Source organism: Chelonoidis abingdonii, chromosome 10 (assembly GCF_003597395.2).
Source record: "Chelonoidis abingdonii isolate Lonesome George chromosome 10, CheloAbing_2.0, whole genome shotgun sequence".
Lineage (NCBI taxonomy): Eukaryota > Metazoa > Chordata > Testudines > Testudinidae > Chelonoidis > Chelonoidis abingdonii.
In genome coordinates, this window is record NC_133778.1 from 69,961,502 (window position 1) to 69,987,424 (window position 25,923).

The 25,923-nt window shown below is 42.2% G+C and overlaps 1 protein-coding gene across 2 annotated transcripts in view; it reads left to right on the forward strand.

Annotated features, from left to right (window-relative positions):
- MYLK (myosin light chain kinase) overlaps window positions 1-25,923 on the forward strand; it is a 331,787-nt gene that overhangs the window by 239,097 nt on the left and 66,767 nt on the right. For both annotated transcript variants that reach the window (XM_032797034.2, XM_032797035.2), the window contains 3 exons: window positions 6,083-6,199; window positions 6,972-7,058; window positions 25,592-25,642. In XM_032797034.2, coding sequence (XP_032652925.1) covers window positions 6,083-6,199; window positions 6,972-7,058; window positions 25,592-25,642 — 255 coding nt within the window. The remainder of the gene's footprint in view (window positions 1-6,082; window positions 6,200-6,971; window positions 7,059-25,591; window positions 25,643-25,923) is intronic.

Genomic DNA, 25,923 nt, shown 5'->3' on the forward strand with positions numbered 1-25,923 from the left:
CCCTATATGCATTATTCAAAACACTACAGCTCCTTTGGTATATCTGACATCTTAGGCCGCAAAATGTGTAACCTCCAGGAACTGACTTGTAACCCATCGTCATGAACTAGGACACTCCATAAATCTGAACGCTCTAGGAAAGGTCAGAAGAAAAGCAGCTGCAGAATCTCAAAAAGACCATGACACAGTTCTGCTAAATTATCCCAAATGGTCCTTTTATGTATGATTTCCACCCCCACCATATTGTGGTTCCTATTCCTCCAACAAAATAAAATGACCTAGTCTGACCAATGCCTTATACAGAGGTAAAAATCACTTCTTTACCGCTGGCCCCCAAGGATCTCCTTAGCCCTTTTTGCCGTAGCATCACACTGGGAGTTCACGTTCAGCTGCTTGTCCACAATGACTCCTAAATCTTTTTCAGCATTGCTACTTTCCAGGGTACAGTCCTCCATTCTGTAGATGGTGGCCTGCATTCCTTGCTCCCAGATGTATAACACTGTATTTAGCTGTATTAAAACATTCATTTTGTTTGAATGGGCAAGATCACTTTGTATGACTGACACATCCTCCTCATTATTTACCACTCTGCCAATCTTGTTGTCATCCACAAATTTTATCGGCAGTGATATTATATTTAATTCCAGAAACCATCGTACAAATCCCTGCAGAACCCAACTAGAAACACCCTCATTCAATGATGATTCCTCTTTAACAATTACTTTTTGAGATCTGTCAGCCAGCAATTCTTAATCCATTTAACATGTGCTCTACTGATATTTTATAGAGAGAGCTTTTTAATCAGAATCTTATGTGGTACTGAGTTAAATACCTTACAAAAGTGTAAGTATATTACATCTACACAATTACTTTTATCAACCATGCTTATAGTCTCTTCAGAGAATGAAATTGTGTTTGTTTAATCAGAACAAGTTTTCATACAACCACGTTGACTGGTGTTAATTATATTCCTATCCTTTATCAATAGAATCCCATATCAGTTTTTCCATTATTGTGCCTGGTATTGATGGTAGGCTAACCTGCCCAGAGTTTTACCCAGGTCATCCCACTTGTCCTTTTTGAATATTATCACAGTATTAGCACTCTTCCAGTCTTCTGGAATTTCCCCGCTATTCCAATATTTATTAAAAATGAACATACTCATTCCATTGATCTCCTCAGCCAACTCTTTTAGGATTTTGGATGCAAGTTATCTGGGCATGCTGATTTTAAAATGTTTATCCTGAGTGGATGATATTTAACACCCTCCTTAGTTACTAATGGATTAGTAAGAATTTCATCATCTGATTCGAGTTTACTCCCATGGGAGATAGAGTCAGAGGATTCTCTGACTGAAAGTCAGGACAAGGAATTGGACACAAGAGGTGGTGGTTGTTGGTTTGTATTCTTGTTGTGTGTTCTGGAGCTTTCTGACTAGAGCTTCATGGAAGCAATGCAGCAGCTGGAGGTATTTTGCTACGTTTGCACTATTTTGGTTAAACCACAAAATCCTGAAATAGGCCCAAAACCCCAAAAAGGGGTTTGTTGTTTAAACTTGAACCTCCTGTAAACTGTCTGCTTACTACTTCCTTAACTCTGCCATAGCACTACTACAGAGGTCCCAGTGGTAGTCCCTGAAAATGTCTCATCCAAACCATTTGTATGAACTCTATTGCATGTGCACTATGCTCAGTGGCAGTGGTTCTCCATAGTGCTGATGTGCGAGCTGTAGGGTTTGTCTCAACTGGCTGATTCCTGCTCAGATCTGTTTGCAGTACAAAATTCATTGTGAAGTTGTTCACTCAGCAGGGATTTGTGAAGTGCCAAGATTCAAAATACCCAGCTGGAATCACCAGACTGAGCTTTCTCAGAACTATGAGAAAATAATCTCTGTGCAAGAGGTCAGGGAGGGCTTTTGCAGAGGAAATACCAAATACTTCATTGGAAGACATTTGGCCTTCTAGCCCAGGGAATGGAATATAGCCCTCGATCACTGAACACAGGTCTTTTGGAAAGTTTTGGGGTTTATTGTTTGTGTTTCTGTCCCTGTTGAACCCAATCAGATTTCTTTGTTTTTGTAGTTAAGGACTGTAGTGAGGTGACAACTCACTGGCGTGGCACTTCCTGCTGGTCATCTTGGGAATTCGCTCTTTTCCAGCATCTGGAGCACCCGCTGCAGGCCGGTGTCTCACCTGCCGCTGGCCCCATGTCCCTCCCAGACCCCGGTGCCCTTTACCTTGGGGTTCTGCCCCAGCAGTACCCTCACACTCTGGGTCTCCCCCAGCCCTCTAAACCCACCTTGCCTCAGTGGCTACTGCCAGTCATCATCTAGCCCCCACTCATTAGGGCAAACAGCAGTCTGTAATGGCCACTCATCATTGGCAAGGGGTTCAGACCAGCTGCCTCTGCCTAAGCCCTTGCAGCAGCCTCTGCAACCCCAGTACCCATTTTGGCCTTTTTCTAAGGCCTGCAGCCTGGAGATTTGCCCAGCTGGAGCTCGCCAGCTCTCTTGCCTTTCCACAGCCCTGCTCTGTTCCTTGTACCCTGAGCTCCCAGGCAGCCAGGTCCTTCTCCCTCCAAGGCTGGAGAGAGACTTCTCCAGCTCCTGGCCCCCAGCCCTCTTATAAGGGCCAGCAGGGCCCTGATTGAGCTGGCCACAGCTGTGGCTGCTTCCCCTCAGCCTAGCTTGGCTGCTTTTAACGTTTTTCCAGCCACAGCCCTCTCCAGGGTTGCTTTCAACCCCTGTTCTGCAGGAGTGGGGCAGCCACCCCACTACAAGGACATATAAATATTCAATGTTAAATTCTATAAGCAAAGAGGGCAGACCAAAACCTAGACATTAAGTGAGAAAATATTTTCCAGGAGAGTATTTACAGTATACAGTAGGTAACTTAGTTTATAAAAGAGGCAATGAAGTTTAGTGGATGGGGTACTGGACTGTGAGTCCAAAGATTTGGATTCTGTTCGCAGCTCTGCTATAGACTTGTGTGATCGTGGGCAAGTCACTTCACCTCTCTGTGCATCTTTCTCCTCCCCCCCTTTACCTGTGGTGTCTAGATCATAAGCTTTTCAGGGCAAGAGCTCTCTCTCATTGTGTTTGTACTGTGCCTGGCACAATGGCACCCCAGTCTTGGTTGGGGCCTGTAGGCATTACTGCCCTACAAATGACAACAGGCAGGGAAACCTCACTTCTGTGAGTCAGATCCTTACTCACACTGGGTAGCACCTTAATCCATGAGTGATCCTATTGATTCCCATGGGACTACTGAGCTAGGTAACAAGTAAAGGTGACCCTTTATTACTGCCCCTATGTCGGTACACTTACTCCATTTATTTGCTGGGCTGTACTAAGTGAAAATTAATGAGCAGGAGACATGACACATGCTAATTAAACAATGAACTTGGACCCTGCTTTGCATTTTTTACATTTAAACGAGCTCTAACCAGAACCCCAGAACTGCTAATAGAAATACAGGTATTTTCAACTAAAATGATGAGCAATGAAATAGTTAACAATGTTGATGTTTAAATTGATAGCATAGGGCTTTTCAGTCTAGCCTAGCTGAGATGAATGAAGCAAATGACACATCTCAGAGCTATTGAGCAGTTACTTGAATGACATAGCAGCTTAAGTCAACTCTTGCTGTGGACCCTCAAGCTCGTCAGCTATGAATGCTATTGGTACTTATTTCTGCAGTTGCTGAGAGACTGAAAGTTGGTGCAACAAAAGCATTTCCTTGTAGCCGTAAAAGGGCTGGATTTTAAAAGCATTTTAACAAAGATTGTTATACACCATGTGGCACATGCAGCATTGTTACTAGAAATCCTGAGGATTTGTGTATAGCTAGTACTTCAATAATGGGGAATGATCTGTTGGTCAGGGTAGGAACTTTCCATTTGTGTGTTGAATAGGGAAGCATTTTTCTTAAGGAATTAACTTTCTACGAAGGATAAATGACACATTTTCAGGGTCCTGTACAGCTAACTGTACTCCGTTTTAGTAAGGTGTGTAACAATCCACCTTATATGTGTCTGTTTCCTAGTTTAAGTTTGAATAATGGTGGTTCTGTGAGCAAATGTTATCTTTTTGATGCAAGTTGTAGAACTCTATGAATTATTTGAAATTACTCTTAATATCCACTCACTTTGTCTATGAATTAGAAAAGACTGCCTAGAACATTGTATGTCACTGCAAGCTGCTTGTGAGAGCATTTTTTTAATGCTTCTCCTCCGTTTGCTGTTCATGCTGCATTTTGAGTTCAGACCTGATTATTGAAATAAGTCATGTGGGGGAAGACACGCATTTCTTTTCCTGTGACTGACAGAGTCTATATGCTATGTGAGTAAGAGGGCCAGCCTTTCTCAGCAGAAATAATTTTCATTTTGTTCCTTGGGGAGCCGGGGGGGGGTGGGGGGCGGCACTCGGATTCGAATTTTTAGTCCATTTCTCCAATCTAGCTGAGAGTCCAAAAAAAAATAAAATCATTGTCGTCCTACTCATGCTTGCCTCACAATGCAATTGCGTTGAGAACAGTCTCATTACATTTCATTTTGCTTCACATCATGACATACCCTTTTAAAAAGGGAGATTTTCTCTATACGAAGAGGTCAGTTATTGCATCAGACCTGAAGCCAAATCTTTGTGTATCCCTGGGAAATCTAATCTTCTATGATATTCCTGTCACACTTCTAAGGGAGTTTGGGCTCAGTTTCACCTGTGATTGTTTTCCTTCTCAGATCATGAGATAGGGACATGTGTGACCAAGAGGCAGGCCTGCTGGGAGCTGAGAGGTAGTCTGTACTTAACCCAGAGAAAGAGATCAACCAGTACGAGGTGCTGGAGAATGGTAGGGTAGTCAGAGTGTCCAAGATAACTGGAGAGGCCTAAGAGAAAGTGGGACATGAGACTTCAGGAATGATAAATAGAAGACAGAAGAGGCTTGGACAATCGAGCACTGTTGGGCTGGAGGCTCAGAATTTGTACTCGGGTGTGTTAGGGGCTCAGGCTGTGCTACCCAAAGAGAGAAGAAGGAAGGAAGCAAGCCCTCTCTTTCACCTGAGCTGAGAGAGCTGCTTGCTTGTGTTTGGATTTTACTTTAACCAGGGGGCTAAGTCACTCTAAAAGCACCAAAGCAGCATATGAACTGTGGGAAAAGGAAGGATGTGCCCAGAGTTGGACTGAGTAAGTCATTGGTACAGCCTCCACCTATTGGAAACAGACTCTTGGTTCACAGAAGAATAGCATGTTTTAAACAGGAAATTCGTTTCCCTTGGGTAAGAATTCCATGGTCACAACAGAATTGAGGTGGAATCCTGCATTCTGTCTCTGTGAGCCGATTGAAACTAAGTCTTGTACATTTTCCTCTAGGAATGCATTTGCTGCAGCAATACCTTTTGATAGTGCTGATGTATGGGCCTTTTTCTTTTTTGAGAGCTACCATTACACTTGTTCTTTGAGCCATGCCAACAAAATGAAAGTGACTTTTGCAGTATTATTTTCAAGCTTAGGTACCTATCTTCAAGCTTAGGTTACCCATTTTCACCCTTGGATGCTGAGATGAGACCAAACCAAAAGCCTGCATCTGATCAATTTGCAGAGGTCCAGTTGTCCGCAGTCTTAGACTTTAAGCTCTTTGGGGCAGAGACCATTTCCTTGTTACCTAGTTGTACAACACCTAGCACAATCTGGCCCCAGTCTCAGATGGAGCCTTTAGGTGCTGCTATAATACAAATAATTATTACTACTAACAAAGGTTTGTATCTGGCTCTTGCATGCATCTCTACCAAAAATCCATTTTAGGTGCCTCGGTCCTTCTTTGAAAATCCAGAGTAATTTACTTAATTCAGCCTTCATATATAAGGTGTTCATCACTCCAGTGAATTTGAAAATTGGCCTCCTAGTTTAATGAAACCATATCTTCCAGCGTAGAGACACAAACAGCATTTGAGGAACTGTGATCTCCTACAGAACTCAGCATTGCCAGTACAGTTCAGCCACTCTGCTCCATCACTGCTAGCAACACTGTACTTCCAGAATTTGCAAAATGCAATGTGTCTCTGACCTCTCTTTCCTTTGTGTTAGGGTCACTGTGCTCACTCACCATTGACAAGGCCTTTCCTGAAGATGTGGGCCAGTACAAATGCATAGTTGAGAATGCAGCAGGGAGAGCTGAATGTGCTTGCAAAGTATTGATGGATGGTAAGTACTTTCCCTGATAGGGAAACTCCTTCAGTAAAACTCCCTCCCTCTTTCTAGACGTGCTCTTTCCCAACCTCATCCCTCACTAAATGGCAAAAAAATAGCTGCCTGCTTCCCCTGTGCATTCTTTCTGTGAAAATTGTAACTTAATCCTCACAACAGACAGCCCAAGCCGAGAACCAGCAGGGAGCTGAGCAATGGGGCTGCTTTGGGGTCTAATCCCTCTTTGCTCCTGCTGCCACTGGGTTTCTAAAATGATTTTAGAACAGTTAGTATAGAGTGTTGTTGGGCCTATGAGGTTTTGCCTCTCTAAGCTCTCTGCATTCTGTCAGTCCATGTATAGGTGATAAGAGTTTCTTTGGTTAAAGTTTGGTTAAGTTCTTTGGTTTATGCCCTCCATCCTGAGCTGTGCAGAGAGCAGCTCAGGCACAACCCCCCTTCTTCTCATTGGTTAAGAAAGGCTAGTCATCCTTGGCATTGTCCCCTTTAATTGGAGCCGTTAACTGTGTCAGCTTTGTCAAGTCCCGAGTGCCGCTGCTTCTGAACTGCAGAGAGCTCGCCTTCCTTGTTGGTCCCTCTTCTCTTTGGAGCTTGGCGTTCCCCAGAAACTGTGAGCAGTAAATCCTGTGTAAACAATGTGCAAACCAACAGTTTTCCCCAACTTTGCAGGAAGACCAAAAACAATTTATGATGAATGAGGGGAAGATTTTCTTCTCCCCCTCAATTCTTAAATAAGATGAATATTTTATTATTACTTTTGTTTTAATTCCAGATCCCTCACCTACAAAGACCCCAAAGTCTGCTGAGAAGAAGACCAAAAAGCCAAAGAGCTCGCTTCCCCCTGTACTTGCAACAGAGAGTAAGTGGTGTAATGATTTAACAATTTCCTTTTCACTGGAATCAGGAGTGCTTGAGCTTTGGTGGTACTTCCTGTGTACAAGCACAGTAATGAAGGCAGGCAGCTTGTGTTGTTTCTTTAACCCTTCCATGCAGGTCATGCGAATTGAGAGTTTGTGCCTTAGGGAGAATGGAGGGAAGAGGCAACAGTGTTTGACACATCCCACTCAGTTCCCATCATGATGCAGTAAACTTACCACACAGATTCTTTTCTGACTGCTTTCTAAAAGGAACTTGGAAATTCTCAAAAGGTTTACTATCACTGCAGATTCAAGGCACACTTTATTTCCTGTACGGAGAAGAGAGGGTACTGCAGGTGACCCTGTAACCTGAATAAAATGTCATCTGTACCATAGTCTGCTCAATTTTTCTCCATTTGAGTTGGATTGTGGGGTTTGTGCACTTTTTGTTTCAAGTTAATAATGTTCGGTTTGTTGGAGCATTAATTGAAATGACAGTTGTCACTAACCATAACCTGGAAAAATTTCTAGTGTATATCAGTAAGATACACATGGAGTGATTTCCCTACACCCGCCCTGGGGGGGTGTACATCCCCCTTGAATTTCCCCAACACCCCCCCTAGTTTTTTGAACTAGTTACATGCCAAACCTGGTGGCTGAACTTAGTGACTTTGTTCTCATCCACAACTATTTCACATTTGGGGACAATATATACCTTCAAGTCAGCGGCACTGCTATGGGTACCTGCATGGCCCCACAGTATGCCAATATTTTTATGGCTGATTTAGAACAAAGCTTCCTTAGCTCTCATCCCCTGACACCTCTACTATACTTGTGCTACATTGATGACATCTTCATCATCTGGACCCATGGAAAAGAAGCCCTTGAGGAATTCCATCATGATTTCAATAATTTCCATCCCACCATCGTCCTCAGCCTAGACCAGTCCACACAAGAGATCCACTTCCTGGACACTACAGTACTAATAAATGATGACCACATAAACACCACCCTATACCGGAAACCTACTGACTGCTGTGCTTACCTACATGCCTCCAGCTTCCATCCAGGACACACCACACGATCCATTGTCTACAGCCAAGCTCTAAAATACAAGCACATTTGCTCCAATCCCTCAGACAGAGACAAACATCTACAGAATCTCTATCAAGCATTCATAAAACTACAATACCCACCTGCTGAAGTGAAAAAACAGATTGACAGAGCCAGAAAAGTACTCAGAAGTCACCTACTACAAGACAGGCCCAACACAGAAAACAACAAATGCCACTAGCCGTTGCCTTCATCACCCAACTTAAACCTCTCCAGTGCATCATCAAAGATCTACAACCTATCCTGAAAGATGATCCCTCACTCTCCCAGATTTTGGGAGACAGGCCTGTCCTAGCTTAAAGACAGCCCCCCCAACCTCAAGCAAATACTCACCAGCAACCATACACCACAGAACAAAAACACTAACCCAGGAACCTATCCTTGCAACAAAGCCCAGTGCCAACTCTGTCCACATATCTATTCAAGTGACACCATAATAGGACCCAATCACATTATCTATGCCATCAGGGGCTCGTTCACCTGCACATCTACCAATGTGATATATGCCATCATGTGCCAGCAGTGCCCCTCTGCCATGTACATTGGCCAGACCAGTCAGTCTCTATGCAAAAGAATAAATGGAAACAAATCTGACATCACGAATCATAACATTCAAAAACCAGTAGGAGAACACTTCAACCTCTCTGGCCATTCAGTAATAGATTTAAAGGTGGCAATTTTGCAACAAAAAAGCTTCAAAAACAGACTCCAACTAGAAACTGCTGAACTTGAATTAATATGCAAACTAGATACAATCAATTTAGGCTTAACTAGAGACTGGGAATGGCTGAGCCATTACACACATGGAATCTATTTCCCCATGTTAAGCATCCTCACATCTTCTTGTCAAACTGTCTTAAATGGGCTATCTTGATTATCACTACAAAAGTTTTATTTTCTCCTGTTGACAATAGCACATCTTAATTAATTAGCCTCTTAGAGTTGGTTGGGGAATTTCCACCTTTTCATGTTCTCTGTATGTATATAGATCTCCTCACTATATGTTCCATTCTATGCATTCGATGAAGTGGGCCCACAAAAGCTTATGCTCAAATACATTTGTTAGTCTCTAGGGTGCCACAAGTCCTCCTGTTGTTTTTAAAAAAGCAAACAGAATGTTGGGAATCATTGACTGCCACTGCACGTTGAGTGGATGTTTCCACAATGACTCCAAGATCTCTTTCTTGAGTGTTAACAGCTAATTCAGACTCCTTCATTTTGTATATATAGTTGAGATTGTTTTCCAAAGTGCATTACTTTACATTTATCAACATTGAATTTCATCTGCCATTTTTGTTGCCCAGTCACCCAGTTTAGTGAGGTCCCTTTGTAATTCTTCGCAGTCTGTCTGGGACTTAACTAGCTTGAAGAGTTTTGTATTATCTGCAAATTTTTGCCACCTCACTGTTTACCCATTTTTCGAGATCATTTATGAGTATGTTGAACAGTACTGGTCCCAGTACCAACCCCTCAGGGATATCACTATTTATCTCTCTCCATTCTGAAAACCGATCATTTATTCTTACCCTTTGTTTCCAATCTTTTAACCAGTTACTGATCCGTAAGAGGACTTCTCTCTTATCCCATGATGGCTCACTTTTCAAAAGTCAAATTAAAAAAAAAGTATTAATTTAAATTATATTTTTTAGAAATCTAGACCTGTTATGTATTTTGATGTAACTTGCATTATTCTTATGTTAAATTTGCATCATCCCAACAAAACATTTACTTTATTCGTATCTCTTTTATATATCTCATTGGTCCTGACACCCCCCCCTCCCATTTCAGTTCCTGGGGAAACCACTGTACACATGCACTACATTTCTTTGCAGTGACAACACACTTGCGACTCTGCATATATCAGCAAGGTTAAGGAGAAAAGTGCCAGTGTGGTAATATACAGTGTTTTATTTCAAGTGGCACTGCTGCATTTAAAAGAAAGAGTAGCAGAACATATGGTATCTCCCTGAAATGAACCCAAATTGTTTAATATATTAGCTCTTAAAGAAGCTGTAGAGAGAAGATTCTTTTTAAATGCAAAAATCGTGTCGTTGTCTTTAAGAAGTTTCCTTGTGTAAGGTGTTTCTGATGGAGCCACAAAATAATGTAATTATCTGTTTTAAATAATAGTCAGCTTTTCTGGTAAATGGAGTACTTACAGCTTATTGTAGACTTGCCCAATACAATTTGATTCTGCACTGTAAGTATAGTAATGAACATCACCTTTTGGACTGTTGATGCATAACAAGGCTGTGTTTACCATGTAACCTCAAAACGTGTTGTCATGATACATGCTGTGTATGAATCCTAAAAATATCCTCTAAGTGCTGCTCCCTGCCTACAGATAGACATGTTCTTCTTTAAAGGTGACTTGCACATTACATTGTACCTACCAAAACACAACAACTTGAGGATCCTTCGCTTAGTATTCAATCCTGATCTGGGTGCAAGTTCACATAGCACCATGGCCTTCCATGGAGCTACACTGCTTTACACCAGCTGAGTATCTGGCCTTAAAGGGAATAGGAAGAGTTAAGAAGGACCATCAGCTTTTACTTTACCTTCAATAGAAAAGAAATTTACAAGGAATTGGATGTTCAGATCCCTTTGGCAGCTTTGAACATCTCAGCCTTAAGTCTCACTGGGTGTGTACTCATCTTCCTGACATTCCTGTTTATGTTCCTCTGTGGTGACATACTTAATATAAAAACCAATTCAGTAGCGTTTACCATCTCAGCCATGAGCTAAAATCCCACTCAGATAATGTGCTAGTAAGAATCATTGCCATCTGAAAGATAATGGACTTAATGGTGTGTGTGTGTGTGTACCGTGTTAAAGGATCACTATTACAACTGTGAGTGTCTTTCATAAATGCAATAAAGTAAGAGATCCCAGTCTAAATAGGTTCCAGTCTCTTCCAGGCCATGTCACCTCCTCAGTCCTAGACTATCTGTGCCCTGCCTATAGCTGTATTTTTGGGTTAACTCTGTGTTATTTGCATTGTTTGAAGATGGGTTTACTTGCAAGTTTTTTGAAAAGTAATTTAAAAAAAACCATCATGTCAAAGTGAAATGTGCTAGTTGGTCCAATTTTATGTGAATGTCTATATCTGAACATAACGAATGTCCCACTAGCTTTGATAAGTGGATCCCTGGCCCAATGACTATTAATTGTCATTCATACTGGCAGGTAATACTCATTCATGAAAGCAAGGCCATTTGATCAGGTAAAGAGAAAGTGAGCATGATGTTGTACTCGGGTAGTTAGGATACTTGTCTAGGGACTCCCAAGTTCACATCCCTGTTCTAATGACTAATTATTTATAAAACGTGGAAGAGCTTCAACAGGAGAGATTGAGACAGACCCATACCAAAAATATCCCATAGCCCAGTGACAAGGATGCTCTCCTGCAGTATGGGAAATCAAGCTTCAAATTCCTTGGGGACATCAGGCAGAGTGAAGAATTGAACCTGGGTCTCGTATGCCTTAGAGCACCCTAACCACTAGGCTAAAGATTGTAAGGGAGGGTCTCCTAACATGGCAGTAGTTGTGGAATGAAAATTACAGTGGTCCAAGATCAAGGACTTGCCTCAATCCTGCCCAGTATCTCATAAAAAACACCCTGTAGACAAAGCAACCAGTGACATTTTTAATATTGATGATATGCTATTCCCTCAGAGTGCTACAATTGGCCAATGTCAACGGCCACCCTCAACTTCATGCAGCTCATCATGTGGTTTAAAAAGAGTGTGTCATGGGTTCCCTATGCTCCTGGAACAAGAGCCATTTTCTCATTTGATTTGATACTTCACTTCCTCTGGCTTTGGTTTGTCACTTACACCTGAACAAAATGCTAGCCTGTAAAATACTACTAGATCAGAATAGTGATGTATTGCATTCACTCCTCGCACATGTCAATAAGCACACAAGACCCTGGAGAATAGGAAGTTTGCCGAGTTTATGTACAGTTCCTTGCATTGCTGGAGCAGTCACATTGTCAATGGATAATGCATGGGCCACCAGTTGAGAAGCCACCAAAAAAGATGTGGACAGCTAATTCCCATTAAAATTAATGGGAATTGGGCATCCAGATGTCCAATGTGGCTTTGAAAATCTTGGTCTACATCTCTAGTGTTTTATGAACTTTAATCCTCACCCCGCCCTATCAAGAAGAATGTTGCCCTCTGTTATGGAGTGGCAAACTGAGGCAGAGAAGTTTAAGACTACCATTTTCAAAGCTGACTAGTGATTTTTTGGTACTCAACTCTAATTGTCCTTAAAGGCATGGATTTTCAGAGGGTGAATACCCAGTATTTTCTAAAATTGAGGCCCCTTTAAAGTGTCCTATGTAGAGAGTCCAAAATAATTAGTTTCTTAAAAAAATTGCTTAAGTGACTTGCCCAAGACCACAAAATGAACCAGTGGCAAAGGTGGGACTTAGATTCTAAGTCTCCTAACTCTGAAGCCTGTGCTCCCTCGATCCACTATATCACAGTTGCTTTCCAGAGTGAGCTGATTTTAAAAATTATGAAAAATAGCTCTTGTCGCAGAGCTGGTTTTCAGGGCTGAACATGTCTGCTCTCTGAAAACATCACCTTTATGAAATACCAAACGATTCAACCAAAAATAAATATGTAACAGCTGGAAGCAGTTGCAGAGGGATTGTGATTGAACCAGGGCTTAACAGTGCAACAACACAACTCCGTTATAGTGGGAACAAACTACATGCAGCTCACAATGAGTAATGCAGTGATCCAGACACTGATGCATTCTGAAATGGTCTTCTAGAATTTAACACCTTCGAAACCGAGGTGTATGAGAAGAATGACACATTTGTGAGTGTCTTGAAAGAAATGCCTGCTGTATTCTGTAGGCATATTTCACTGCACCGTTTTAAGCTAAATATTAGGGAATGGTGACTAACTCTTATCAGCAGATGAAGTAAATTCCATTTGGTTGTATTGGATTCTCCGATCTCAACTGCACGTATTACACCTCTAACTCCGACTTACACGATACATGTTGAAGGGATGATTTAACACAGAGATTAATCAGATCAGGTACAACTTCTCCCTCTGCTCAGTGAAAAATGCATTGTACTATCAGAAAAAATATCTTGAGTATTGATTTTATTTATTTATTTGGAAAGGAACAAGCCCAGGAACAGGAACTACAGTATTTAAAAGTATTTGGTATCTTGCTGAAATAAATCTTTATTCCTGCTACTACATGAAATCTGTTTGATTTCACATCAGACAAATGTTATGCTTACTTTTGCTGACAGTTGTTAATAAAATGTCATCACAACACTATCCAGAATAAATCCTCTGGAAGGCTCTGGCCTTATCTTACCAGATCTGATTTCTCAGCATCACTGTTGCATGGATGGAATGCTGAGCAGCGGCATCATTGGAAGACTATGTCATAAATGTAAATGTGTCAGGGGTTCTTTATCATGTTACATATTTATCTCCAGAGCAGGGAGGATTCAGTGCATTTTAATTACTGTGGAAAAATCAGCAGTCGATGACCAAGTGATTAGCACATAGTTCTGTTAGTTGCTCTTCAATAAAAAAAAAACCTTGTCTGAGAATCCAAGTCTGTAGGAGCCATTTTAGGTAAACGTCACATTAAAGAACCAGACTTGACATGTCTGGTTTGGGAGGTATATAATCAAATCATAAAACACTTCAGTTTATTCACTGTTATCCATTCCTTGTCAAGATGGAATGACAACTTTTGAGAGTTATTACTATAGTGTAAGTACAAACCATGGCCACTAATGCATATTTCTCCCTTATGAAATGAAGTGCTTCCACATCCATTTGCTGTGTCACACTTTCAAGCTCTTTTACCTCTATATAAAATTTGCCCAGTTACAGATTTGTTCTTCTTCTTGTGAGGATGGGGAAACTAACTGGATCTGGGAAATCAGATACCCCTAGGTTAGGACAAAATTATGCAGGAAAAATACCAAATCTGGTCTTTTGCTGTTTCAACAGGCAGCAGTGGGAGATCTGTGTTCTTAGGGGATGCAAAATGTGTTAGCAGAGATGTGTGCATCCGAAATGGATGTAGAATTTTGCCCTAAAGAGCAAATCCCATTTACTGTGCAAGTAACTGGCCCCAGGCACTATGCAGGTACAGCAAGGGGTAGAGGAGAGGACAATTCTGTTGCAATGACGATTGTCTTCACTCTCTAAGGGAGTAGGGAGCATTTTAAGGATCCAAGTAAGCTACTCCAAGCTGCTTCCCTCGCTCCACCCCTTTTCCCAGGATGTTCATGCCCCACCCATTGCATGCTGACATGTAGAGTGTTCCCAAAAGCAGGGCTGTGTTCTGAGCAGTAACTGCAAAGCATTCATCACCGTATCCTGTACGTTGGAATACCCAGTTCATTGGCCGGGAAGCCTCTTTCCCCATAGACAGTGGGACTGGATTTGTTCCCAGCTGAAATCTGCTTCCTTAATATACACAAAGAAGAGGACACTGAGCCGTAGCACTTGGATCTGGACCTGAGCTTCCCCGAAGCTCCGGACATTTGGAGCAGAAGTTTCAGTTGGGCATACCTGGGTTTTGTGAAACTGAGAATTAATCAAGCCTCAACTAGTTGAAATAAAAGAGCATAAGAGACTCAGCTTGTTGAATCTTTAATTGGTGCCTTAGTTTACAATAGAGAATCCAGTTAATGTGTATATATAAAGCAATAGAGAAATAGTCACCTATTGTGTAAGTTATTCCTCCTTGATGCCTAGTTCACTACCATCTAACTTATGCCAGGTATGCTACTTGAATCCCTGCCAGGTTACTGTACAGTTTATGCCATACTGACATTTTCTAACTGAGTGAACATTGGCAAAGAGCAGTATTTTCCATGGACTTTGCTTATAGTCCATCCTACATAACTGCATGTTGCCAGAAGAGGAGTGACTTTTATTAATTGTCCTACGTGAAGAAAAATGAGAGCATCTGTCCAGAAATATGTTTTTTGCAACATAGGGCTGAACCAGAGAGATGCTACACACTGTAAATTTCCAATGAAATAATCTAGTAAGTATATGAGAACTTGAGTATGAAACAGAAACACAAGACAGACTAGGTTTTCAAAAACAGGAGCCTAAAGCTGGGCTCCTAAATCCATTCTTAGACTCCTTAAGTGCTGAACACCTATTCACTCTTGCCGAAGTCCCTCAGAGCAGCTGAATGCTCCACGTTTTTGAAAATCAAGCCCCATATACTTTGGAGTCTAAATATCCACTCAAGAACTTGGCTTTAGGACCTAATTCTGCAAGTTTGGCCATGGCATCTTAGCACCACGTTTTACGTAATTGAAGACAATGAGGGTTGTAAGTGTTCACGACCTCCTGGTATGTGAGGAACATGAAAACTACAAGAGCCCGACTTCTCAACCTTGCTCCCACTGAAGTCAGTGGTAAAATTCCCATTGATTTCAGTGGTGTATGGCCAGATCTGAGGAGCCTATATTTCTATTTCATGCTTGGTTTCTATATACTTACTAGCCTTGGTTTAATGTGGTGTAGGAACAGCCTGTGTCCTATCAAAGTTGTTTTGAACCAGTCTTCTCATCTACCATGGCTGTTAGGAAAATAATGTCTCCTACTATATTTAATCTTCTGAGTAAAAGAGGCTCAAGAGTATGTCAGTGTGTCTTCTCTCTTTCCTGGGAAAGTCTATGTGAATTTGCCCAGATTTCTTAAGGGAGGCTGTTGAAAAAGTAATGATGGATCTGTCTTTAAATGTTTTAGAAGCTAAATATGGGATTTTCCATTGAACCAGCTGGTCATTTTTAATGAGAAAATAAAAACTATTATAGACATTTATAGAAAAATGTTACCCTACTCTCTGGCCTGGATGGCAAATGAGTTATTCTGTCTAGCTTCTGTTTGTCACCAAATTTAACTCTTTGATTACTAAGTTAATAATCTCAAAATGTGAGAAAATTGCTGCTTGAGAAATTGTGAACCTGGAACTGTTTAGTTTTCAACCCTTCACTACTGTTTCTGGACTATTGGGCAGGTTCTCTTGTCGCTGCTCTACTTTCTTTTCCAGCTATTTTTGTATGTTCTTATATCTGTGTCATGGGACAGCAATACATTACAGTACCAGAGGACACCGCATTATAGTCTAATCTTATACTCCACATTCTCCAGTGGTGACTGGGTGTTGTAGGCATCTTTCTGTCACCAGACCACAGAGGATATTAATCTCTACCTAGAGAGGCTTGGGTCTTTAGCTTAAACTATTAGCTGCTTATGTGGTTAGGTCAGGAGGTCCCTGGTTCAGTCCTGGTGTGTCAACCAAGATGGTAGTTATAATGTTTGCTTTTTGAGTTCTGTCTCTTATTTGATATATTTTTGTATTTTAAAATGTGATGTTCTTGCATGTTTGATGTAGGAGATAGAGAAGGTTGTTCAGTGTTTTGTATTTTGAGAGATGAAAGTGTTGCAATGTTTCCATTGGAATGTATTTGTTGCTGACTGATGAAGGGGTAGAAGGCCAGCTATTAGATACAGGGTGTTCCATGCCACTTTCTCTAGTTCATTATAGCGGTTTTCATCCCCATAACTTTGCTTAATTGGGTAAGGAGTGTCTCTGCCAGTGCTTTCATTTTTTGTTCTTTGTCTTCTGTTCTTAGCTGTTGTGCACAATTGCTAATGTGTTATAAGGGACCATAGATGATATTTTCATATAAAAGGTCAGTGGAATTACACCAGGAAAAATCTGGCCCAAGGAAGGAACAATGATCTTTTGTCTAGTCGTGGGACTGGGACTTAGATGATGCATATTCAGTTCCCAGGATTGTATGTTCTTGAAGACCAGGACTGTTTCTTACTGTGTATTGTATAGGACCTAGCACAGTTGGGCCTGGTCTCAAGGCTGCTATGGGCAATACTGCTACTGAATAACTTTTTACACTTGTTAATGCAGTTTCTTTAGCATCTGTCAGTGCTAAATGCAATTTATGTATCCACTGTAGATTGAAACTGTAGCATAGCAGATTCCCAACATATCTTGAAGGGGGATATGAGATTGACCAAAAGATCCTTTTACTCCTAATAGCTAGAGAAGTTTCCTACCCAAGTTACCTTCTGCTCATTTCCTTTGTGTCAGGGAGAACATGGTCCCCAGATATTAATCCCTGTGCTGGCCAAGGAGAGATGAAGACTCTCATGTATTTAGGGCTACCATGTGCTGCTCCAGGAGGATCCCTGGGGAAGGCATTGTGCCTTTAAGGAATCATAAGGGTGGGGGAGGTGGAAGGATCTATGCTGACATCTCACCACACCTGTTTTCTCATGGTGTGGAGTCTCAAGATTGTAGCCCCTGCTTCTTCCTCAGACTGAGCCATGACTGGATTACGTCCTGCACAGCTGTGTATGGAGATGTGCCCTCCACTGCCTTACTCTGCTGCTTGGATGCATATGATCACGGTACAAACACATGGCAAGGGTACTAACTGTACTCTTCCAGCATGTGCTGAAGTCCATCCCTATTCAGGGCAGCTCTTAACCATGTGCTTAACTTTAGGCATGTGCTTCCAGGCCCATTAAATCAGTGGGATGTAAGCATATACTGGAAGTGCTGTCCTAAATAAGGATGTTTTCTTGAATTGGGATCAATGTGAAGGACAGGCTTTACCTGGATGACCAAGTGTCCATGCTGTAGTTACATTTGCTTTTCCTTTGATATTTTATGAAGGCTCAGACTGTGCAGAGAGCAGTCTCCGGGAGAGGGGACTCTTGACTATTTTTAGTAGAATTCCAAAAAAGGGAAACAACAAAGAAAGAGAGGTTTCCAAGCATCTCTGCTCCCATGAATTTGACATCGGGGCCAGGGAAGCAGCCCGACCAAATGTTCCACAGATATCAGCCTGCAGAGGAATCTTTCCCTTTCAATGTATATCCTCTGGCTGGCTCAAACAAACTCCCTAACAGGCAAATCTGTCTATAAAGTTATGTAAATACCAGCCTGGCACAGTTTACATTATGTCATTTCTGGGAGTCTGATTCATTTAGGGAGAGAATATTGTGTCCTTTTGTCTCCTGTAAGCTGGTGTTCTGCTTCAGCCCCTTTCAATGTAAATATCAGGAGAGAGAGACATTGTCTTTTCTAAACAGCTGAAGCAGCCTACAACCAAATAACTAACATTTTGCAAGAGGCTCAAATATTTTAATGAAAACAATCATTTTGACCTTGTCAACTTGGTTAATGTTATTAGCCTTCTTTTTTTGTAACTGTCTCCAGCAGCTAATGAGAGAAATTTGGTTATGCCCTTTGCAGGAGACATGCAGTGGGAGCTGGAGTTTTTAGGGTGAAGTCCAAGAACAATGAAGTAAATTCTGTTAGTGAGGACAGCTATAAGCTCTCTAATACACGCATGCACTCCTCCCAGATTGCCCCAGTTTTTCCTTCCTGCCCACAGCTATTTGTGGCTGCAAAATAAGATCAGGATCATCAGTCAGACCTTCTCGCTACCCCTACCCAGTCTGCGTTCTTTTGATGAAGTGCAGTGGCAGTCAGCACATCTTCTGTTAAGTACAAGTAATGTTCAGGATTTTTTCAGCATCTATGTATTATACTAAAAGCAGCAATCCCAGCTGAGTGAGGTGATAGGTTTATGTTCTCTGCTCAGCTGGTAGGGAAATCCTCATTGATGCGAGAGCCTTTTAAAATGCCTGAGCATGGCCCTTAATTCTCACAGGGATAAGAACTGTGCATTAGTTTCACTTGCAGTGTAAATTTAGCAGATGGTGGTTCACTGTACATCTTCACATATATATATATATATACGCGCGCGCACACACACACACACACACTGGCCATTTCCATTGATGAAGTAACTATCACTGTGTTAATTTGTGAATGAATGAATAATGTGGAATGATGTGGTTAGGCACTCTTGTTTTATGAGATGAGTGGCTGGTAGGTAGTAGGCAGACGGAAGTGATAGATGTGTATGAATATGTATGTGTGTATATTATAAAAAAAAAAAAAATCCCTCTCACCCCTATGGGTGGTATGTGCTTTCCTCAACCTGGGTCCTCTACAGAGGCTGGAGTGTTGAGGTTCTTGCGCAGTATCTTAGCTGTTCCCTAGCATGCACCTTGGACAGAGCTTGATGTTTGTTCCTGCGGATCTGTTTGACCACTCACTCAGCTTAGGATCAGACCCCAGTGCTCTACCCACACTGGGACCACTTTGGCCTTACTTTCCCATCCTTCGAGTTCCTCTTCAGGCCCCTGGTATTCTCCAGCTTCTATTCTCTTTCCTGATGTTGCTGTCACTTGGCACTGCTATATCTATCACGCACGCTGTCTTTGCTTTGTCTTATTACCACGATGTTGGTGATTGTTGCCAGTACCTGCTGTCCGTCTGGATCTGGAAGTCCACAGATCTTAGCCTGCTATTCTCCACACCTTTGTGGAATCTCATTGGTTTGGGAGGGTCTCGCCATTACGCTGTGCAGATGTTCCTGTACACAATGCCGCCACTTCGGTTGTGCGTTCTAGTTATGCTGTTCCTGCCTGCATCTACATCCTGCCACTATGTGTTGACTGTCTCTGAGGCCTCTCTGCACAGTCTGACCTTGGGTCTCTCTAGTGTGGTAGACCCTGCTCAATGATCTTGTGCCGCTCTAGTGCCTGTTCCTGTGCTCTATGATCAGTGCCCCAGGTCTGTCTTTAGTCAGCCCTTTCCAGCACTGGTAGGATTTCCCATGTCAGCCACCTAGCCTATCTGTCGATTGGTACATCCATGAAGGGTCTTGTCTTGCCATGCACTTCTTCTCTTGGTCTCTCCATTCTATGTCTGCTGCTGCCTCAGGCATTCTCTCAGCAGCTCATCTTTGGGGGCCATCTTACTGATGTAACTCCTGGATGTTCCGGGTTTCATCCAGCGACGTGGCCTTGACACTCACCTAACCCCGCCCGCCTTTTTCTGGCTGGTATACAGTCTCTGAGGTGTTGGACTTGGGGTGGAAAACCTCCGTGCATTGTGAGGAGCTCTCGGGGTTTTCACATCGCAGTCTGCCATGTCCTCCTTTGGCCAGCTCACTATACCGCAGCGCGGTATCTGATGACGGCAGGGCGTATCGTTGATGGCGTGGATCTTTTCTTCCTCTGAGACTGGCTCTTCAAGGACCTGTCTTATCCTTGTGATACTTGATGTTGCTGTCTCCTTGCCTCCTCATCGTGGTTTCCATGTGACTGTGGGAATGCCAACAGTACTTGTAGCTGGTCTGTAGTCTGCTAGTGTGCCCGCTGGTAGTTCCACCCCATCAGTCTTGACTACCTTCCCTCTTCCACTACCATCCGGTCCACACTTCTCCAGTCCGAATGACATTCCGATTACCTCGTGTAGATCCGCCGTCAGGTGGATTAGCGAGTCGATGTCTCGTTCATTCTTAGCATACAGCTTGATGTCATCCAGTACGAGGAGGTGGCTGTAAGTGTAGTTCACTCCTGAACCTGTACCCGTATCCAGTCCTTGTGATTATCTGACTGAGGGGGTTTAAGCTATGCAGAACAGCAGCGGGGACAGTGCTTCACCTTGCGTATCTGCCACACTTGATGGCCACTTGTGCAAGCTGCCTTGAGTTGACTTCCAGTGTTGTCTTCCATAGTCCCATGATGTCTGAGAAGGTCCTTAGTGTCCTGTGACTTGTTATAGCGCCAGACATCACAATCCACGTGTTGCGGCATTGACGTCATAGGCTTTCCTGTAGTCAATCCAGGCTGTGCTCAGATGGTCTGTCTAGACCTTGAGTCTTTGGCGACTGCTCTATCTATACAGCAACTGGTGTTTTGAGCCTCTGGTGTTGTTCCCAATGCCGCTTCTGAGTGTCGTGCTCGATACTGGCCATGTGGTCCTGTAGCTTGGCAGCTATGATGCCTGATAGGACTTTCCATGTTGTGGGGAGGCAGGTTATTGGCGCGTAGTTGGACGGTTCTGTCCCTTGCAGGGTCTTTCACGATCAGCACTGTCTTCCTTGTGTTAGCAGTTTTGGGTGGGAGGCCTGCTCTGCTAGCAGCTGGTTCATCTGTGCTGCTAGGCGTTCATGCCCACTGCTGTTAGTTTCTTTAGCCAGTAGGTGTGGAATCATGTCTGGTCCAGGTGCTGTCCAGCTCTTCATTTCTTGACGCGCTGCTGGATGTCTTCTACTGTGGATGGTGACTGGTTTCTGTTTCTGCGGAGATTGCTGTGTCTGTTCTCAGGTCGCGCACTTGCACTGGTGTATGAAGTCTTCTCTTTCTCCGGCATATGTTCTTCCTAGTACTGTTCAGTTTCTGCTCTGCTGGTTGCGTCTGGGCTGTTGTTGTGTTGTTGCACTGCAGTTGGGGAGTACCATCTTGATGGTTCTTTGTGAGAATCAGGGCATTTTACTTTTTTGCTCTGCTTCTCTAGTGTATCTCCTTAGGCCTGCGAAGCCTAGTGCCTGTGCAGCCTTTGTTTAGCAGTCTCTAGCGGCTTCAGATGGAGTCAGGTCCTTGTATTATTTTTCAGTAGCCGAGTCTTATCCTTAATCTCTACACGCCTTCTCTAGTTGCGACAGCTTGCACTAACTTCTCTTCCGAGTCGCCTTGACTTATGCTCCATACCTCATTTTCCAGGCGATCGGTGGGTACATACTGTTGTTCTTCTTGATCGCTGTCTGCCAAGCATCTCCAGGATTACAGAGCTTTTGTAGCATGTATACCAGCTTCATTGGTTTGAGTTATGGTTGTAGTAGGGCATGTGTCTCATAGGAGGGCTCTGTTGGCATCTTCTAATATACTATCTGATCTGTAGCTTCTGCCACTGAGCCTTTAGGTAATCGGTCTCGAGGATTGACTGTACTAGTTTCTCCATTGATCTATTGCTCTATACAGGCTGCTGTGCTCTGCCCAATGGCAGGGGGGGCAAGTGAAGTTTCAGCTTCAGGTCTGTGGCGACTGCACATATCACTGTTCTTCAGGTCTTCTTGAGTCTGGGATTGTAATGTGGAAGTTGTCGTCTGTCTCAGCTGTGACAGCAGCTCTCTTTTCTATGTTGCAAGCTGTTGCGGTAACTAGCTGTTTCTCAAGTAAGGTGGATATAGGTCTTTTGTCCATCCACATCCCCTCAATATGTTTCATATATCCCCTCTCATTAGGTCTACTGTTGTAGTAGCATTCCATCAATTCCAGGTTCTCTTGTCTCGTCCATGAATGGTTTGTTCCAGTAGCCCACTTTTTTTAGAAACCCCAGTGCAGGACAAGAAACAGGAAAGGCACATGGTTCTGATCGAACAGGATCTATGCTAAACTCTTGTCTGATACATTCAAATAGTCACAACATAAACTATACACATACCGCTAAATCCTGGCTAACAGGCAAGGTAATGAGTAGAGTCGTTTCTGTCTCTGAATTTTCTTGTTTTTGTAAGATTCAGACTGACTACATCTCACCAGAGATTCTTCCTGGTTACCTACGTTTTTTTTCATTCTCTAGCTTTCCACATGCATGTACTTTCAAGGATCTATTACACACACACACACACACACACAGTGTGTATGTAATAGATCCTTGAAAGTACATGCATGTGGAAAGCTAGAGAATGAAATGTAGGTAACCAGGAAGAATATCTGGTGAGATGTAGTCAGTCTGAATCTTACAAAAACAAGAAAATTCAGAGACAGAAACGACTCTACTCATTACCTTGCCTGTTAGCCAGGATTTAGCGGTATGTGTATAGTTTATGTTGTGACTATTTGAATGTATCAGACAAGAGTTTAGCATAGATCCTGTTCGATCAGAACCGTGTGCCTTTCCTGTTACTTGTCCTGCACTGGGGTTTCTAAAAGTTGCCCATTGTACCTTCAACTCAGGAAAGTATGTGGCAAATTGTGCTCATTCGTATTCACCGAAGTCCTTTAATGTCATTCATCTGAGACATACTACAATACGTAGTCCGTGAGATCACTTTCACAGCTTTAACTAGCACTTAAAGCCTTCATTGTTCTCGGAGGACAATCAATATTAATTTCACTCTCAGTTTAGAATATTCTTAGGAGACAGGGAGACTCTGATGTGTGGTGCAGCTAAAAGAATAATATATACCTAGTATAAACCAATATAGTGCAATAAGTGTACATGGCACTATACAGTAATGGAGTTGTGCTGAACAAATAACAAAGGACACAATCTACTCCTCTAGAAGTCATTTGTAAAACTTGCATTGACTTCAGTGAGGGCAGAATCAAGCCCCACTTTGGAGTTTACAATACAAATAGAAGGCAAGATTCTACAACCATTAATGACTAGTATCTACTCACATAAGTAGGTGCTATTGATAGTGGGACTGCTCATGGGAACAGAGGCTATTCAACATGGGTAGGCATTGCAGAATCGGGCCAATAGCAAACATAGTTGAGGAGTTACATATAGGATCTCACTCTTCCTTTTGTTTTACTCATACAGATTTTGAGAGAGCTGTGGGTTGGAGGGTATTTACCTGATGTAGATAGATGATCATCCTTAGAGCACTGATGCTGAACAAGACCCAGAGGTAACTAGGCTGATAACCCAAAAATTGATAGTCCTCTTTAAGGAGTTGTGGGCATTTCTAAAAGTATCTGTCTAAAGTTAACAAGACAAGGGGGTGAGGTAATATCTTTTACTGGACCAAGTTCTGCTGGTGAGAGAGACAGGTGACCTGAAGACTAGCTCTGTGTAAGATATTACCTCACCCCCTCACCCTTCTCTATCTAATATCCTGGAACCAGCATGGCTACAACAACACTGTACATGTCTACAGTTAAACAGGAATGGATCCTTAAGGAGTGTGTAGTGAGATGGGTGAATATGAAATGCTCTGGTGGTTCAGTTATGTCAGGGTAAACACCCCAAAGGTAAATACCAAAGTGAACCAATAACCAGCTGAAGAAGTCTCTAAGGAACAGGGCTTCTTAGGGAATATACAATACTTCCTGTTTTGTGACTCAGCTGTAGGTATTATGAGAATAGACTTTCTGGGTATCACAGTATTTCTGGTCCCAACCAAAACCAATACATGCAGCGCGTGTGAAAACGAAACATATTTTTGGGGGGGAGGAGTTAAACTTTTTTATAAACAGAAAGTGATATTGACCAGTTTCATTGTCCAAACTTTGTAAGATATTCCCAAAAAAGAAGAGAAAAAGCATTGATGCTGAAAAATAAATTATAAAGTTCTTTCTACTGAAACAATCTAAAGTGAGAAGTGAGAGCTGGTATCTCTGCTAATACTAGAGATTGAACTGGGGAATCTGATTGAAGCTGAGTTTCTACCATTTGAGCTAAAAAACCAAGCCCTGTATTTATTTAGCAGCTGTAGAACACTCATATCCTGCATGGACCAGGTATAGAAGGGACATTTAACACAGAGTGAGCAGTGAGTTTACATTAGTAACATGAGCAAAAGCTGTAAAAACTGTATTTTGTTTGCTATCTGCATTACTGTTTTCAGAGCTCAGAACAATAAAACTACTGCAGTTCTAACCAAATGTTCCACAGCTTCCAGAAAAAGGCTTTTTTTTTTATAAAGACTGAAGCTAATACTTGCAGATACAGAATGTTCAGTATCTGTTTAAAGGGGAGATTTACATGAGAGAGACAGAGTGTTTTTACAATTTGATCTCTCATCACATTTCTCATAACTAATGGGCCAAAGATTTCAAACATAGGTTCAGCTGCTGTATGAATATTTAAGCTCCAAAACAGATGTGGTCTAATATTTGAAAATATGGAGAAACCCCAGTTTCTACTGAAGTCAATGAGAGCTGCAGCCCTTGTCTTGCATACACATGGATTTAGGAACCTAAATGTAGGCAGCTAGGTTTAAAATGCCAGTCCATATTTTTAACAATGGTGAGATTCCCGGCATCTTGGAAAATGGCAAAAGCTGTCCCATTCATAAAAGCAATGAAAAATACTAGTGTTCAGTTCCTGGGTATGCCAATTTCTATATCCGCACGTGAGGCGCAAATAAGAAATACAAATCAACTACCTAGTTTTAATTGGGGTTTTCTCTAAACTATTCAGCAATTTGCACATTGAAAATCTGTGGTGATATCCAGCATGTGGTGGATCTCAGCCATTTGTCTGGGCCAAAACCAAATATGGTGGATGCTTAAATGCAGAAGAGCACAAATCTAATAGGAACAGGGATGCCAAACTGCCTTAGACACCTTTGAAAATCCCAGCTTTAAATGTGAGTATTCTAAGGATCAGGTCAGACTCCTTGGAAGTGCTTTCGAGAAGCAATACAAGTGTAACATAGATTTTGTGCTGGAGTGAGATCAAGAATACTGCCAGGAATGTGACTATTTGTATAATTTAATTTGTGCCTCCCAAAACTCATCTGCTAATGAACTGTTTAATTTTTTTATTTATTTTTTACTAGGTGAAGCAACAGTGAAAAAGAAACCACCTCCAAAGACCCCCCCGAAGGCAGGTAAACAGCTGCTTTTTGTTGCACAGAAAGCATAGGCAGTAATGCAATAGGATTTCCAAGAAAAGGCCACTCCTACCTTCAAACAAATGTTTGCCTGCTACATGTTTTCTTCTGATTAAATGGTAGGTGTGATGTTCAATGGGGAGAATTTCAAAAGCACTATGTTCCCCTTCTCTAGTAGCTCCACCTAAATTTAAGGTTGCTCAACAGTTTCTGTTATAGGACCCTGTGTTCAGTTGTTTATAACTTGGGCAAACTTTAACCACTGAAGCTGATATTTG